General features: G+C 34.5%; 3 protein-coding genes across 3 annotated transcripts; 2 read left to right on the forward strand and 1 right to left on the reverse strand.

The window, feature by feature from the left end:
- Positions 1-1,912: 1,912 nt before the first annotated feature.
- On the forward strand, positions 1,913-3,274 carry LOC127138791 (autophagy-related protein 8i). Its single transcript, XM_051065321.1, has 5 exons — positions 1,913-2,158; positions 2,247-2,302; positions 2,394-2,446; positions 2,776-2,894; positions 3,017-3,274. Exons 1-5 carry the CDS (start codon positions 2,119-2,121, stop codon positions 3,103-3,105), a joined length of 357 nt encoding a protein of 118 aa, XP_050921278.1. The 5' UTR covers positions 1,913-2,118; the 3' UTR covers positions 3,106-3,274.
- Positions 3,275-3,417: 143 nt separating this feature from the next.
- Positions 3,418-5,113, reverse strand: LOC127138789 (MATH domain and coiled-coil domain-containing protein At3g58220). The gene is made up of 6 exons (XM_051065319.1): positions 5,012-5,113; positions 4,718-4,847; positions 4,462-4,631; positions 4,049-4,340; positions 3,793-3,959; positions 3,418-3,673 (listed from the first exon to the last, which is right to left on the reverse strand). The coding sequence occupies exons 1-6, from the start codon at positions 5,028-5,030 to the stop codon at positions 3,516-3,518; spliced, it is 936 nt and encodes a 311-aa protein (XP_050921276.1). The 5' UTR covers positions 5,031-5,113; the 3' UTR covers positions 3,418-3,515.
- A 326-nt stretch (positions 5,114-5,439) lies between these two features.
- On the forward strand, positions 5,440-8,247 carry LOC127138790 (signal recognition particle 19 kDa protein). Its single transcript, XM_051065320.1, has 3 exons — positions 5,440-5,691; positions 5,797-5,896; positions 7,753-8,247. The coding sequence occupies exons 1-3, from the start codon at positions 5,515-5,517 to the stop codon at positions 7,890-7,892; spliced, it is 417 nt and encodes a 138-aa protein (XP_050921277.1). The 5' UTR covers positions 5,440-5,514; the 3' UTR covers positions 7,893-8,247.
- The last annotated feature ends 10,779 nt before the right edge of the window (positions 8,248-19,026 follow it).

Raw genomic sequence — 19,026 nt, forward strand, 5'->3', positions numbered from 1 at the left:
TTTCATGTCATATGGCTAAGGATTTTAGTCTAAGTCACCGAAAGAAAGGATAAAGCTCCAAGTGGTTAGCAATGGACCTATTACTACATGGTGGTTTAAAAAGGCTCAAAGTTATAAATAAAAAACTGCCTTAATATGTTTCGATTGAACGAGATAAACTTAATCGGAAATAGATCAAACCAGATAAAATAATAGTGCATGGATACACTCATAAAGAAAGAAAAGTGAATAATGGAAGTTATTTGGCTCAAACCTTACTAGATGAGGTATTTGTAGGTAGAGTACAAGTCTGTTGATTCTTTTCTCATCCTTCGCCTTCAAGTTGCTAGTTGCTATTGCAAATCTGAAGGAAAAAAAAACACAACGGCTACAAACTTCTTTATTAAAGCAAACATAGATCGTCATAGAAGTGTTATGCTTGAGCAGCTAATTTCTCTTTTGGATGATCTTGAATAAAAATAAAGCAAAATCTGCAAAACAAAAACTAGTTATAAATGATGGGTTGCCTCTCATCCAACGCTTCTTTTTCATCATTAGCTTGACGTCCCATGCTTAAAACACGTCAGGCGCAAGGGATACCCCCACGCCGATAAAAACTTATGTTGTCATCCTTTTTGAACTTTACTACTTTTTTCTTCTAATTGGTAGCATGTCTCTAGATCCTCCCAATATGGTGTCCATTCACACACCTTGAAAACCATATTCTCTTTATTGAACTTCAAGATAAGTTCACCGTTTCTACATCAATCTTTGCCTTCCCGATTGCCAAGAATGGTCCTCCAAGAATAACAGATCCTCCTTAATCTCCTTTTGTATCAAGCACTACAAAATCTGTAGGAAACACTAAGTCATTGGCATGTACTAACACGTCACATAAAGTACCAACCGATTGAGTAACATATGAGTCACCTAGAGTGAGAGTCATGTTACTCGGTATGATCTCACCCACATTTAATTCTTGAACCGTTTTCAGTGGCATGGCATTTATGCTAGATCCAAGATCACATAGAGTATGTGAAATATTTACTCCACCGATATTACAAGAAATAGTAAACTTAACTGGGTCTTTTAATTTTTGTGGCAATGATTTGGGGTATTACCACGTCATCCTTTTCGGTCATGTTTACATGTTCCTTGACCACTTTCTCTTTCGTCCCCTTTAGTAATGCCTTCATAAATTTAGCAAACTTATGCATTAGTTCTCAAATTTCATAGAATAAAATATCATTTTTATTGCTATAATATTTCAAAAATTAAAAATATATTAATAATAAATATTAATTTATTATTTTAAATAATTAAAAAAAATATTTTTGTAAATTTTGGAAAAAAAATATTTTTCAAAACCAACAATTTCATTCCTTTCCAAACTCTCAAACAAATTCTTAGTAGTGACAAGGATGTACAAAATAACATTATACAACAAGGAGGATATAACCTGTCCAACTTATATGTGACATCCGACGTATTTCATTAATTTCAAAATTATCCAGACAAAATGAATCAAAATATGTGAATGAAATTTCTGGTAGTTCGTTGAGAATTTTCAGTAACATTTCAAAATTTCGTTAGTATATTTTTAAATGTCTAGTATGAATTTTTTTACCGGTTTTCTAAAAAATAAATTTAACATATCAGGTTTTTTTGATAAATTTGATATCTTTGATAATTTTCTAGATTTTTTAACACTATCGAATTTTTCTTCAAAAAATTATAATATTTCTTCGAAAAATCCAATAAACATAATAAAAAAAATTGAAATATTTAACAAGGACACAAAAGTAATAGCAGCCCATGTAGGGTACCAGATTAAATTCTCTATAACCGAAACAACAAACACGAGGCCCACCCAAAGGCCATCACGAAAAGCCCATCTAAATATAAACAATAAAACAAAATATTTTTCTGGTACTTAACGTGTTTCTGTTGATTGACATTGACTTCCACGTTAATGCCAGTAAAATTGACGGTGGACGCAACGGAATATTATAGAATAATTTCTCCCAATTCCATTTTTATTGGAACTTCAATTTCAATAAATAAACACAAGTAATTTTCTTCTTTCTCTGCTCTCTCTAGATTCAATCACCTGCACCAACCAAAAATTTCTCATTTCTCATGGGCAAGATGAAGTCCTTCAAACAAGAATTCTCACTCGGTTCGTTTTCATCTCAAACTTTCTCACATTTCAACATATCATATTATTATTATATTGCATTAACGTTTCTTGATTTAAACGGATCCAGATGAACGACGCAAGGAATCACAAAGCATCTTAGTTAAATATCCAGATCGAGTTCCTGTATGATTTTCATTTTACCTCCATTTTTTTTTTGAAATATTTTTTGATATATTTATTTATCTTCTTGTTCTTGCACCGTGTGTTGTTTTAGGTCATCATTGAGAAATATTCTAAAACAGACCTACCTGAATTGGACAAGAAGAAGTAGGTTTTGATTTTATGATTTTCTTTACATTTTTTTTTCCTAAATTGGGTTATATAAGTAGTATATACTTTTTCTGCCAAAAACCATAACCTGCATTAATAATTCTATTGTTTTGGGGCTTTTCCAATTTTGCATCTCAGAATTGTTAACATTATCTTTATAATTTTTTATTTAGATAAATGAACTTGCTAGTTTTTGTATATAAGCGATTAATATGTTAATTGTTATGGGATAATTATGTTGAAAAATTTATGTTGAAAAAAGCAATAGAGAAATTAATTATCAACTTCTAAGTAAAACAATATAATCCGTGATTTCTTTCTTTTAGGTATTTGGTTCCGCGGGATATGTCAGTTGGGCAGTTTATTCACATTTTAAGTAGTAGGCTAAGTTTGACGCAGGGAAAAGCTCTATTTATTTTTGTGAAAAACACGCTACCTCAAACCGGTAAATGCAGCTTACATTATCGATAATTAGTTGTTAGTTATGATTATGCGTTCTTCGATGTGACTTTTATGTGGAAGCTGATATATGTTCTGTATGTGTCTTTGTGATTCTATCATGTGCAGCTAGTCTTATGAACTCCATCTACCAAACTTACAAGGATGAGGATGGGTTTCTGTATATGTGTTACAGCAGCGAGAAAACATTTGGTTAACTTGGTTGGTTGCATGACTTGCATTTGATGATTAATTCCTTCAAGCATTTGCAATTTGTTGTAAATAAATTCAGTACATAATGTACTTGTATGTATAACATGACAATACCAGAATCCTTGGTGTGTACATTGATCAATTGTACTTTAAATAAAATGCATATTGCAAAGATTTAGATGGCCATATTTTTTTTTCATGTTAATGATAGAAGATTTGGAATATATATTATATGAAATGTACATAAATTGAATCCTGTTATGCTCATAGAAAGCAGTGTGGACGAGGTGTAATGGATTTGTAGAATTTGCAGGAGCATTACAGGTAATTTCTTTGATTCTTCGATTTATTTATTGGATGCTTCCCCGAATGCTTCACTGCAACTACATTCTTAAATATACTCTTTGACACAATTTCAGGACAAAGCATCAACAACTCCAAGAACTGTAACCTCAGCATCTACATAGCAAGTGTCCTTCACCAGAAACCCAGAGTATTGACTGGTGAAATTACTGATCAAAAGAAATCCTAAAAAACCATGTTCATGACTTGAGGCACTAAACCAGTTAATAGCTGCAAGTGGTGAACAAAAAATATTTAGAACTACTAATTAGCAAATTGAACCTATGCTTTTGTGTAGCTAGCATTTTTATTGTGTATTGCATTGCACCTCAAAGTGTAACAAATTTTACCTTTCCCAATTTGATGTTTGCCTTGCTTTTGATCAAATATGCGAAGTGTACTCTGTGTATATATTTTGGAACCTGGTGAAAGGGCTGTTGGGTTAGCTAAAGTTAGGTATAAAGCAAGATATTTGCCCAATTCAATGCCTCTTCCTTTGGGATAAAGTTTTATCTGCCTGCAAAAATTAGCATAGTTGTTGACAACTTGTCAAATTTTAAGTTGAGTTCAAATAAAACTCTTTGAATGGAGGTTATTTATTTGTACCACTTGTAGTTTCCAACATTGAATGGTTCAGAGTCACAACATTCTGAATCCAACTTTGAGAAGTCCTTGATCTCCCAAACATTCTTGTAGGGCAAGGCATCCTTCATCATTGTCAAAGATTCTCCTTTACCTGTGTTTCTTTCCCTGCAAATGAAAACCTCTGCTCCAAATGCACATATATCATCCACCAGATAACCTTTAGAGTCAAGATTGAAATCCTTGAGAGGAATAAATTGATCAAAACCCCATTCTAGTTTCATTCTATGATATCTTCTTTCCTTTTTCACAGCATCTGTTAAATGCAGTAAACCAAAAAATGGTAAGAGACCCTAGTTGTTTGTTGGTTGTAGTTTATACAACTGTGGTACATTACATAAAGTCAACTAAATAATTTTTCATGGAAAAACAAATACCTTGGACAACTAGGTAGTTGTCATTGTTGTGATCAAACAAAAACAACTTGAAATTAACATAAATTTCCCAACCAGGTTGAAGTGAGCTTGATTCTTCCAGCACCAAGTATAGTGAAATATGATCCTTTACATTCTTGCTCTTGTTTCCACTTGGGTACAAAACTAACTTCCTGTGAAGCATAAGCACATTTTATAACATACATTTACTCTGAATTAGATACCAAAATCTTAACAAAAAAATAAATATAATGTATACCATTTAAGACCTCCAGCTTCAAATTTACCGGATTCATATCTCTCAATAGAATTTTTAGTGAGGAGTGAAAATGATTGTATTTTCATTATATAATGAGCTGGTGAAGCTTCTACTATAGATCTAAAAATACCTACAATTTTATTTTTATAGTTAAATCACACAAAATATCTCATAAATAATAAAGATTATACAAAAACAACAAACAAATAAACAACAAGTTTTATTGCCACCCCTTTAAATCACACAAAATAACCAAAATATACTGTATCCAATAAAAGAGAGAGGGGAACAAACCATCATCTTTGGTATCCATGGCTAGTTGTATATGTATGGTAATGAGTTCACAAATTTTGGCTACATTTCAGTTTTTTGTTCTTGTTATTTATAGGGGTAGAGATTGTTTTATCTCATCATCCTTTTTCATTAAAGAAAGAAAGTTGAAATTTGTAGTAGGAATATATTCTCTACTATATAGTATTTATTAAAAGTGGATTGATATGTGGCTTATGGATATTCTTTGCTTCAAAGTGTATATAGGAAGAAAATAAATATCATCTTATTATAAAACTAACACATAACTTGTTACAGAAAATTAGAAATCGGAAAGGGAGTCTAAAAGTAAAAAAGTGAAGTGATAAAAAGTAAAAAAAAAAAAAGATTCTTGAGATGAATGGGCCGAGATTAGGTTGGGTCTGCCCAATAGGCCCAATAAATTTCAGAATGCGACCCCGTTTTCTTCCTCCTTCACCATTTTCGATCATCACAGTGATAGATCTCATCTGAATTTTACAGTAACAATGGAAGGTGAATTACCAAGCGTAAAGAAATGGATTGTGTTGTATCCTGTTTATATAAATTCCAAAAAGACTGTAGCTGAAGGAAGACGAATCGGCATCTCCAAATCATGTGAAAACCCTACTTGTGCAGAAATTGGGGATTGCTGCAGTTATCTTAAACTTCCTTTTGCGATCGAGGTTTCTCACTCTATTTTTCATTATTCAATTTGAATTTGAATTTTAATCGATCACATTTGTGGAATTGATTATTGGAAAATGTATTGATTTTGTTGATGATCGCAGATAGATAAGGCTTACCCTCGTGATTTCATGCAAAGAGGGCGAGTTAGGGTTTTGCTGAAAAAGGAAGATGGAACTCTCATTAATCCATCAATTTCTTCCAGTAAGTTACTCAATAATTATAAGAATGATGTTAATTTATATACTTTTATTCAGATGCTTATAAATCTAGCCATTTTGTATGATTTGATATAAACTATTAGCGATGATCCAGTGCAATTGAATGGTCGGAAATATAGGTGTTAAATTCTGCTATGCGTAGTTAGTGGAAGATTTTTCTTAGAAGAGATAGAGATAGAGATTCTGTACTAGAGTGCACAATGGTAGAAAACAAAGGCATGGAGTTTCACATTGTGTCATTAGGTTAAAGACTTTTCTTAGAAAAGATAGACTAGCTCTAAGTCACTAACTGCAATACTCTAACATAATATTCATTCATCTTTTAGTAATACCTCAATGGGAGAACCTTGCAGCAATTAGATTGTTGGTGTAGATGATAAGATAGGTTATGGGCATTGCATGCAAAAGAGTAATTCAAACATTGCTTGCCAAAGTCTGAGGATGCCACCCCATTTCTGTCAAATATTTTTTAGCTGGAACATTGCTGTGAAGTAGATTATGAATTATATTGGTGTTAATGTTATGTCATTTTGTTTAACATAGAAGTAGCAGAATAACAATGTGTTAATGATGTCCTCGTCAAGAGGTGAAGCTTAAAAGCATTCGAGAAAACAATTGAAAATACTGTCATTTTCTTTCTTTTTAGAAATGAAACAAAATTGAAAATACTTTGTGCACCTTGATCAACATAGGAGCTGTTTATGTGTTTGTGTTGGTGGAGTTTGTTTGAAGTCCCACATTGCTTAGGTTCCCAGGCTGTTGATTGTATAAATAAGTGAGAGCAACCTCACCCGTTGAGCTATCTTTTAAGGATGAGATCCAAGCATATTTTAATCGTCTATATTGTGGCCTATTTAAATTCATATCATTAAGCATGCTCCAATGTTGACTGTTTAGGCCAGCAGTACTTTTACAAATTAAGGTTTAAGTACTTTGTTTTAACTAAAGTAGTATGGTTATCAAAACACAAATTGAAGAATTAAGAAACAATAATTTACATGGAACTGTTGATAACATCACAAGAAGGGAGATGAGAAACACTACTCAAAACTCTTTCAAAATTATGCTTCACAATCAAGTGTAATATTGTTTGAAATAGAATTCTGAAGCAGTAGTGAGCTACCATTGAGTTTTTTCCTCTTAGAGAATGGAAAAGATTAAAAAATGGGAAAAACTGAAGTTTTAATTGATTTGAGATGCTGAGTGTTTTTCCTCTTAGAGAATGGAAAGGTTTAAAAAAATGGGTGGAAATGAAGTTTTAATTGATTTGAGATGCCTGCTATGTAATAGTTAATTGTAAAACTTCAAAAATTGAAGCATTATTGCTTGGGTATCGCATTTTGTGTAATCAGATTATACTGATTCTACATACAATAAACAAATTTCATAACATATGCTCTTTATGAGACAATTAGCTAGTGATATGTTTGAATTTGTGGAAGAGGATGGAATGGATTAACATCAATTTAGTGTTTGCTTTGGATTGTTTACAAGTATTGAATGGAACAAAACCTGATGGAATGCATTCTATTTCACTCCATCTAATACAGCCCTTCCCCCCAATTTGGTGGTGTGAAGGACGAAACCAACTTGTTATGGATATTGAATCTTTTAATCTATTCCATCATAAACTGTCTAAACAATGTGGTAATTTTATTCCGTTCAACTCCGTCTCATTCTAATCCACCCATCATTATATCCTAACTTAGCCTGGACTCATTTTCCCTCCCTTACACTTCTAGATGAAATTCTAACATATCCATTACTTTATCGCACCCTCAAGAGTGTGATATATTACGGTATCTCATGTTATCATTTTTTGTTGCGATTTCTTTGCAGGAAAGCAACTAATGTTGTGCATTGCCGAGATGGTCCCTAGACATCATGGAAGAACCAAGAAGCAGGAGGCCGCATCAGCATCAACTGCAACTGCTGGACCTTCCAACAAATCTGGGAAAGGTGGGAAAAAAAGAAGATAATTATGTGTTTGAAACTTTGTCTTCACATTTTGATACCAGTGTCTTTCCGGGTATATTAATCATTACAGTTGGAAATGTTTATCCTAATTTGATTGAAAATTTACCATTCGGATATGTGTTTATTGGAAATGATCTTGTGCTTAGATGTAAGTTGTAACAATGCTTAGAAGACTTCTTTTTATAGTCTGTTTTTCTGTCTTTTTTTTTTCCCGAAGTTGCAACATCATGTAAGTTGTAACACCCATGCTTATTTAATTCATCACCAAGTATAGTGTAGAATAATGCTTTATATTTTGATTTCTTGTCATAACTTGATTTGAGAATATTTAAGTAGTCTATAATACTCATTCTCAAATCTCCGGGTTTGATTTAATTAATATGCCTGACCTTGAATCACATTCGGTGATAGATCTTGGAACCTCGATTATCTTATGAAAATGTTTACTTAAGATTTTATATCCATGTGTTCTTGAACTAATTTGTTTTCTTGCAAATTCTCAATATGAGGAATGTATTTCAAAATTACCTCATCATACACAGATGACAATCTATTGGAAATGTCATAATTCCTAAAAAAGAAATCGACCTGAGCACTTGTAGTCTTCGTTCAATTAGCTAATTATCAATTGTGAGCCTCATCGAAGACATATATTCCTAGCCTTTGTTAGCCTCCTCGAAGACATATTCTCCTAGCAATTTGAGACCAGCAATTAGAGCTTTGCTGTTCAAACACTTGGGAGACAACTTGTATATGAATTTAGTTGGCTATCCTTGAGAGATATAATTGGCATTCCAATTCCATCATCTTTGCAATGTCACTAACCATGGAAGTATAGTTTTCAAGGAGCTAAACCTACATAACCTTGTTCAAAGTTTCTATCATCAATGACAGCGTAGTTTTCTAAGACAACTGTTATCACTTGGCCTTTCATCACTTTTAAGGAAGGGAATTTCTTATCATATCCCATAGTATGGAAAAATATCTTCTGAAAAACTCAAAACGCCATACAGATTTTGGAGATGTATCTCTAGACGCATCTTGAAACATTAACTGATACGGAGATGCATCTCTGTGATATTTTAAAACATATATCATGCATCTCCGTGATATTTTAAAACATATATCATGCATCAACTATTGTTCCGGAGATACATCTTTGTAACCTACCAGAACAATTCATGTTATGTTTTGTTTATGTTTATTCAGATGAAGATTTTGGATGGTCGACAACCCTTCGTCACTCTTCCAGCTTCATATCATGCAAAACCTCTTGGATAGTTATACCCGACGTGCTTCATCAGACACGAGTTGTCTTTCTTCTTGACTCGCACCCTATTTGTCCTTCTAATTTACCTTTGGGAACAAAGTCAGGGTGTCGAAGACTCCTCCAATCGATGGAGAGACATATGGCCCTTACTTACTCCACTGGTTGGACATTTGTTTGACTGTTGGATCTCCTGAGTTACCTCACATCCATGGTTGCTCATTATCACACAAATCCCTTATCATTCTGCAGTCCCGGAGCCTTATTGATTGTCCGAGATCGGGCTCTTGTTGTTATGATGATGAGACATCCAGCATGAAGCTCTTACCATCATGAAACATCTAACATTGGTCGACCATGGCAGTATTTGTGCCTCCACGTCTTCTGGAACAGATCTCTTCTGTTACCCGAAACTGTGGTGAACTCTGGCTCGAATTTGAAGATGTCTATTTGTATGTTCAGGGCAGAGGCAGGTCCACAACGTTGCTCGTCTGATGGTGAACATGAGACCCGGTCAACTTCGACCTTGTGAATCTGAATCTCGATCCGAAAGGATGTTCATCGACTGGTTTTCCCAAGTGTCTGAGATCGAGGCCTCTAGTTTCCCATAAGGTCGTAGAACTGGATCTTGATCTCAGGATGCCGTGGTTCTGGGTCGATATAACTGTTCGATTGGAAACGAATTCGGTGGATCCAAACGGCGTAGATTTGAGATTTTGGCTTCTTGAGGCTTCAATTTCTTCACTTGAGACGCTTACAGAGTTAAGATCTAAGAATCGAACGTTGAATCATAGAAATCGCATGAATCAAAAGTCGATTTCCACAGACGATGTTAATTTTTTGAATTGCAGAACCAGAAATGGATGAAATCACTGAGGTTACGATGGAACAAAGCTCAATAAGTTATTTTCCGATATGATATCGTGGATCGAAGGTTGTGATCGCGTATTTCTTGGATTGGAAGCGTTGATCCTAAATCAGTGTCGTTGATCGATGTAGATCTTGAATCGACATTACTAATCTCTAATACAATGGTTCGGGGGGGGGGGGGGGGGGGGGGGGAGGTACATGCATGGTTAGCACTCTGACATCCAAGTTAGTTTAGGATTTTATATAACTGTAATGAGAGTGAACGTTAGAGATCGTGTATCTAGAAAATCCTTTGTGAAGGTATTTATAACTTGAGCTTTAGAGAAGCAGATTGAACAAGTGAGCCTCGTGTTATTGGACATTTCGTCGACGCAGGGCATTAAGTGCTAGGCCTTTGGCCGACACTAAACAAACTTAGTGTTAAAAACCCTATTGTCAAAATTTTGTAGCTTTAGTGGGATGATCATGTTGCATTATGATCTAAATTTATGACTTGATCATGCTTAGTAAAAGCAATTTAACATATAATATAATTTCTCAAATATTTAGTGTTTTTATTTATGTTCCCTAATTCTCTCTTTTTGGGCAGACACATTAAGCTTCAATGATTTTCTTTCACATAAGACATGATTTGCTTTTACAAAAGGCACTGTGGATTGATCAAATATTTCTTAATTTCTTTGAATGTTTTTTTTTGTTATTCATGATCTTGTTGAAACTCTTGTTTTTCTTCAACTTTAGTAAATGATAGAACACATTTGTCTTTTTTATGAGATTCAAAGAGTCTTCAAAGGTAATAATTCACTTTGCCTAAAAATGATCAAAGTTACTTTTTTTATTGAAGACGGCTTGTGATGACAAGTTCTCGTATTATAGTTTTGTTAGCATTTTTAGAATCGTTTTAGTAGTATTTTCATGTGTAATTTCATGGTTTAAAAATACTTTTTAGAAATAGTTGAGACATCACAAAAAAGTAAACAAATACGCATAAAAGAATTTTTTTTAAAGGGAAGAAAAAATATTTGCTTATGTATAAATTATGGTGTAGTCAAACAACATCATAGCGTGATTATGAAGAAACTATGACGCAACTGGTAGCATCGTGGAATGATTTTGTGTTCAATCATGTGATGTCAGGTGAATTAGTGAAGGAATTATGGTGTGATTAGCTAGGATCATGGTGCGATTTGACTGTGTATGAACCCTAGTATGTAAAAAGTCAATTATGAGAGAGTGTTTAGATTTTGAGGATATCATAGGCGGCTGCAAGATTCAAAAGGATAAAGATTGGTATTTCGACACTATTGAAGTTCATATTCCATATATAATTCCTCTATAATCTCTCAAACTCATTGACTATGATTACTTACATTATGAATAACTAAATTCGTATTGATTCGGCCTTTAGATGAACTTATTTTGAGATATTTGAATTATGCAATTATTATGTACTATTCAATGATATTGCAATCCTAATATTATTAAGTTAAATTTATGCGTACAACTTTTTATATGTTTACAAATGTATGAATTGAATTATTAACCATAACTTTTGAAACTTTGTTTAACTTAATTGCTCAATTAATAATTACTTTAAACATATTGACTTATTCAATTGTGATACTAGAAATTAACATTTAGTAAAACCTCTTTTGAATACAAATTCACCTAAGAGATTAAGGGGTTATGATGACAGACTGTCATTGCATGAATTTAGTCGAAGAATCGGATTAAAACAAGTGAAATATGAGCTAAAATGAAGAAGAAAGACCAAAGAATGAGGAAAAAATAGCTAAGCGTGAAGATTGTGGATTTTGTGAAAATTTGGGTGAAAAAAGGAGCAAAAGAGTGCAACTTTCGGGAAAAATCACATGCACCATCATGCAACATCGCGCGCATGATAGAGCCATAAAGTTGAATCGCGCACAATGCAAGTGATCACGCACGCGATTGTCCTTTTTTCTGACGCATCTGATCCATTATGAGCTCTTTTTAAAGGGAATTTTTTACTTTGATAGGGGTTATGAATTTTGGAGAGAAAAGCACGATGAGCATCAAAGGAGATTTTTAGAGCATTTGAAGCCATTGGAGGTCAGTACTTCAACATAATTCATATGTTATTTTCATCTATCAATTATGGTATTGCGATTTGAATTATGAGTAGCTAAGCTCTTTTATATTAGGTTGTGTAACGATGAACTTATTTCAATATTATTGGGTAATATGTTGATTTGACTTTGTGTGAATCTTTTGATCTACAATGTCATTCAATTGCTTATTGCTCTTAATGATTTTTATGTGAGATACTCTTTTAAATTGATTTGGGGCACATAGAGAATACTGACCCTTAGTCTATGTGTAGGACCTAGGCCAATTGTTGTACTTACGCTGATTTAATAGGAATAAGATACCTCGAGTAGTGGCATATGGAATTAACATTATGTGCATCGCCTAATACTGCTTACGCTGGTGGACTAGGAATATGAAGCTCCGGGTAGTGATTAATGAGTTATTTCATGAGGGGTCGGTTATAACGGCTTTGTTAAATCGTCATGGGGTTATAGTGATAAGATCATTCATACAAGGCATCAAACATCAGCAATATAAAAATGAGGGATTCTAAACACAACATGGCCACTTTCGTTATTTTGTTTAAACTCCTATTTTATTTCCGCGTTGCAACTCGACCCCCCCCCCCCCCCCCCCTTCCCCCTTCTCCTACTAGTTTTTATAGAGTGTATATATTTTGTCTTATTAGAAGGAAGTCCCCATGGATTCGATCTTTTTATTACTGCGACACTATCAGCACACTTGACGAGAAGTCATCATGTTTTTGGCGCCGTTGTCAGGGATCTGTTGATATCTCAACAAGGTGACGCTTGTGCAACATTTTATTTTTAGTATTTTTGATTTTTGTTTTATTTTCTTAATAATCATAGTGCTACTGAGGTATTTCCTGTTTGTATATGCGCAACTCAAGATTGGCGTTAACACCGCTTGATCCAGAAATGAAAGGACCAGGCGTGCTATCAGGAGAGGAGTCATGGAAGCAAATATAGCTCAAAGGATCTTAGTTGAAGATCAACCTCTGATTTCTTATGACTCTCAAGAAGAAGTCACCATGGCAGATATACCTGTGAGGGAAAATATCCGTTGTCCTTATTTTAATGATGTCAAACCTTTTTAGTTGCTCATAATGTGTGCTTTGGACGGTGTCATCATATCATAAAATGCATTCATTCTCAAACATGACCAAAGTATAAGTGAAATGAGTCCATGCATATAGGAGCATTTCATAGATGTGAATCATGCACTTGATCATCATTGGTACCTTAGGTTCATAAGAAAATGGTTTGAATTGACCAAAATATAAAAAAAAAACTCATTTTTGACAGTTCAAGAATTTTAAGTTGACTCATGACTTGGAGCGTAACTGTCTGGTGTGAACAGGTCGAGTCATGAGTCAACTCATGACTTGAAGCAGTAGAACTGTGAGTCGACTCATGACTTGGAGCGTAACTCTCGGGTTTGAACAGGTCGAGTCATGAGTCGACTCAACTCTGAAAAAACTTGTTTGAGTTGATTCATCCCCTGTTTGAGTCAACTCATTGGCTGTTTCATTTGAACCATGTTGCCATGGGTCTGAACAGGTCGAGTCATGAGTCTACTCAACTCTGAAAAAATCCTGTTTGAGTCGACTCAACTGTGTGAACAGGTCGACTGGTCGCTGTTGGCACTCAACTTTCTGTTGTGCATTTTTGCAAAATTATTCTGTCATGTATGTTACTTTGTCCATGCATCATATAAATATTCTAGAGTCTCTTCTTCAACAATAAAACAAGAAAACTGAAATATATACACCAAAGTGCTCATCATCTTCATTCTTTATTGCATTTCTCAATAATCACACATAATAATCTTTGTTGTGCATTACAGTTGTGATAACATTCAAATAAGATTGGATTATCTTAGTTTGGGTTGAGACTTTGTGTGGGTTTTTCTTGAATAAAACCATTGAGGTCTTGTCCTCCAAGAATTGGGGTTTTTTGCACTAACCTTTGCTTCGTAGATTCAGCCGAGTGAAAAGTTTGAAGAAAGGAAGGTTTGGTTAAAAAAGTAGCGGTAATCGGAGGATTGTGAAGAAAGCTTAGGGTTCAAGCAACTTACGTTCGAAATCAGCTGAGCTGAAGTTTTGGAGAGTGTGGCGTTCTTGCAATAAGGTAGCGGAACCAGAGGTTTGTTCGAAGCGCTTGAAGGACTTGGTTCAACTCGAATCAAGGGGAGAGAATAGAATAGGATATGAAACAACTCTAGGGGTTGATTGGTGGTGATCATTTATTCTCTTGTATTGACTTTGCAACGTGTTAATAAAAACATCTCAATTCTAGATTTAGAATTAAGGGCAGACGTACCCTAAGCGAGGACGATAGGGGAACTGCCTCAACAAATCTGGTATTGTTCTCTCTATCTCTTAACTCTTTAAATTTTGCATTAATTACGTTTTGTGTGAAATTAATAGTAAAATCAATATTGCTTGATTGTTGTGCATAATAACTGTTCGATAAATTCTTGCTATCACTTTGATTGCAACTGAGTAAAATTCTGCATATTCAATTTGAGTGAAATTGAAACTTGGTGTGGAGTGCACACCAAGTGTTCGATAAAATTAATCTCACACAAACTTATTAATATTTTACTTGATCCCTTATTGTGTTTAAGCATTATTAGAGGTAACGATATCAAGGATTATAGTGGTTGATTGATTGATTTAGATAGTGGTTGATAATCTCTATCTTAGTAATTCCATTCGGTTTCACGCATATCCGATCTTTCCGTTAACAAATCATTTAGATGATTAAAATCTAGGGTGCTTCCGCGACCGTTGAAAACGTTTTTAAAAAGCACTAAATTTCAAAACTGATCTATTCAACCCCCCTTCTAGATCGGTACTATCGTCTAACAAGTGGTATCACAAGTGTCGGTTCATCTAGTGCTTCACATATAACTTTTTAGAAAATGAGTAACGATCCTAAAGGGGCGTACAATAGGGCGGCTATTTTTACCGGTGAAAACTATAGTTATTGGAAAGATTGTATGTGTATCCATATCAACTCTATTGATAGGAAAGTATGGAAAGTCATCCAAGATGGTCCTATTGAAATAACCATGACCAATGCGGATGGTTTTGTTATACCTAAACCTGAAGTACAATGGAATGAAGAAGATGAGAAAAAGTATAGTTATGATTGGAAAGCCAGAAATATGCTCATTACCGCTTTAGGGTTTCCCATTGTACTAGTGTTAAAGCTATGTGGGACTCATTGCAAATTACCCATGAGAGAACCAATGATGTCAGACTAGCTAGAATCAACACCTTAACTCAAGAATTTGACCTTTTTCATATGGAAGATGGTGAAACCATTGCCGATATGCAAAAGAGATTTTCTCATCTAATCAATCGGTTAAATGCTCTTGGTAGAAATACCTCTAATGATGTTGCTACTAATAAAATCTTAAGATGTCTTAACAGGGATTGGCTACCAAAAGTCACCGCGATTAAGGAAGCCATTGATCTAAGAACATTGGACATGGCAACATTGTTTGGCAAACTTCAAGAGCATGAGCAAGAGCTCATGAACCTTGAGAAACATGAGAAAAGTCAAAATAAGGAAAAGAAGGAGAAAGTTAAGGACACTGAAAGGAAGTCTATCACTTTAAAGACTTCAAGATATAAGTCATCCACCAATGATGCGTGTGAGAGTGAATCAAGTGATGACGATAAAGATTCGAATGAAGACATGGGGTTGTTCGTAAGGAGGTATAATCGATACCTTAGAAAGAATGAAATCCAACATTCGGATAAAAATCTTATCAACTACAAAAGACAATCAAAATTCCCGAATCAAGAGGAAGATAAGACAACTAAGTCAAAAGGATCATGCTTTAATTGTGGAAAGGTCGGTCATTATAAGCCGGATTGTCCCTTGCTGAAAAAAGACAAAGGAAAAGACAAACGTCACAACAAATCTAGCAAAACTAGAAGAGCATACATTGCATGGGAGAGTGATAGTGAGTCCTCAAGCGATGATAACTCAAATGATGAAGAAGAAAATGCCAATTTTTGTCTTACAGCTCATCGAAAGAAGAAAAAGAATGTAAGTCATTCTAAGTATGATCATGTTGATAAAATGTCTTATTGTGATTTACAAAATTCTTTTAGTACTATACACAATGAGGCCAAGGAGGCTTTCAAACGCCTAGCATCAAATAAGAAAAATTTCTGCTATTTAGAAAAGAAGATTTCTGATTCCGAAAAGGAATTAGAAACTCTCAAGAAATCTATGATAGAAGTTACTAAAGGAAAAACTGAAGACGATAAGGGATTTTGGTTTGGATGGTCCGGATGTGAAACCTGTCACACTTGGCAAAGAGAGGTTAGAACTTTCCAAGCCAAACTAGACAAGGCTTTACAACCTAAAGTTACCTTTGTTATTGATCAATCACATCTTAGAAGTAACATGAATAATCCTTGTCAAAAATACACTTATGTGGTAAAGGATCAAGTTAGCAAAAGCAACTCTCATCCTAACTTAAATTGTCTATATTGTTGCAAAAAGGGACATACTATTGCTAAATGTCGATTTATGAGATTTCTAGTCCCTAAAGGCATTTTTCAATGGTTGCCCAAATGCAACCAAAGTTTCACTAACACACTAGGACCCAATGGAAATTGGGTACCTCCTTCCCTTGTTTAAATTTGTAGGTGGAATGTCTTGAGAATACGGAGAGAACATGGGTTCTCGATCATGGATGCTCAAGACACATGACGGGTGGCATCTCCTTGTTCTTTGACTTTGTGGCTAACAAGAAAGGGTTTGTAACCTACAGTGATAATATCAAGGGAGCTATACTCGGAAAAGGTAGTGTAGGTAATCCCTCCTCTACTACTATCTCATATGTCCTCTTAGTTAAAGGCCTTAAGCACAATCTCATTAGTATTAACCGATTATGTGACAAAGGATATAAAGTATTGTTTTCAAAAGATTGTTGCATGACTGAACATAATGATAATAAGAATGATGTTCTTAAGGGATGGAGGGAAAATAATGTATACATGCTTAACTTAAATGAAGTATCTTTGACTAGCGCTAAATGTCTCGTCTCCATGAGTGAAGACTCGTGGCTTTGGCATAGGCGATTAGCGTATGTCAACTTTGACTTGCTAAATGAGGTTGTCGCAAAAGATCTAGTAGTTGGTCTTCCCAAAATCAATTTTTCAAAAGATCACATATGTGATGCTTGCCAAATGGGAAAGTAAACAAGGATCTCGTTTAAATCTAAAAATATTGTTTCCACAATGAGACCCCTTGAACTTCTCCATATGGACCTTTTTGGGCTATCTAGATTTAAAAGTCTAGGTGGAAACTACTATGATTTTTTTATAGTAGATGACTACTCCAGATTTTGTTGGACTATCTTCTTAGCAAGTAAAAGTGACACTTTTTCTACTTTTTAGAAGTTTTCCAAGATGTCTCAAAACAAATTGAACACTAGCATAGTTACTATTCGAAGTGATCATGGAGGTGAATTTAAACTACCTCTTTGAGGAATTTTGTGAAACAAACGACATTGATCATAATTTTTTTGCTCCAAGAACTCCACAACAAAATGGAGTAGTGGAACGTAAAAACAAAATTTTAGAAGAGCTTGGAAGGACTATGATCAATGAAAACGGTCTTCCTAAATATTTTTGGGCCGATGCCATAAATACGGCTTGTTATGTATTGAATAGGATACTCATTCGTCCTATTCTAAACAAAACCCCTTATGAATTGCTAAAGGGAAGGAAGCCTAATGTTTCACATCTTCATATCTTCTGATGTAAATGCTTTGTATTAAACAATGGTAAAGAAAACCTTGGTAAATTTGACTCAAAAGTCGATGAAGGTATCTTTCTCGGATACTCTCATTCTAGTAAAGCATATAGAGTATACAACAAAAGGTTACTTACTGTTGAAGAATTTGTGCATGTTTCCTTTGATGAATCTTATCCAAAAACTGTCGGAGAAGGTATTATTGTTGATGGTGCAGGTGTTCCTTCGGAAGATATAATAAAAGATCAAGAAGAAAAACATGTTGAACCCCATCCGGAAAAAGCTGAGGAGGAGCCGAATCCAATTTCCAAAAAGAAAGAGGAAGATCATTCAATTAATAACAATGATCTTCCTTTGGAATGTAAATCTTCTAAGGATTGTCCCATCGGTAATATTCTAGGAGATATCTCAAAGGGAGTTACCACACGGTCAAAGATAAGTAACTTTTGTTATCATTTAGCTTTCGTCTCTCAAAATAAGCCTAAAAACTCCAAAGATGCATTACTCGATGAACATTGGTTTTTAGCGATGTAAGAGGAACTTAATTAATTCAAAAGAAATAAGGTGTGGGGATCTTGTTCCCCCTCCGCGAGACCATCGAATAATTGACAATAAATGGGTGTTCAGGAAGAAGTTAGACAAAAACGGAGTTATAACTCGCAACAAGGCTCGCCTTATTGCTCAAGGGTATAACCAATATGAGGAAACTTATGCTCCGGTTGCCCGACTCGAGGCTATACGCCTTTTTCTTGCCTATGCTTGTTCTCAAAATTTCAAATTATTTCAAATGGATGTTAAGAGCGCTTTCCTAAACGGTCACATTAATGAAGAGGTCTATGTATCTCAACCTCCCGGTTTTGAAAACTATGAGCATCCTAACTATGTTTATAAGCTTAAACGTGCTTTGTACGGTCTCAAACAAGCCCCTAGGGCATTGTATGAGCGTCTTAGAAAATTTTTACTATAACAAGGATTCTCAAGAGGGAAGGTTGATACAACCCTTTTTATTAAGCGTCAAGGAAAACACTCTATCTTAGTTCAAGTCTATGTAGATGACATTATTTTTGGATCTACTAACATAAATATGGTCAAGGAATTTTCTAAGTTGATGAAGGGAGAATTTGA

Source organism: Lathyrus oleraceus, chromosome 4 (assembly GCF_024323335.1).
Source record: "Lathyrus oleraceus cultivar Zhongwan6 chromosome 4, CAAS_Psat_ZW6_1.0, whole genome shotgun sequence".
NCBI lineage: Eukaryota > Viridiplantae > Streptophyta > Magnoliopsida > Fabales > Fabaceae > Lathyrus > Lathyrus oleraceus.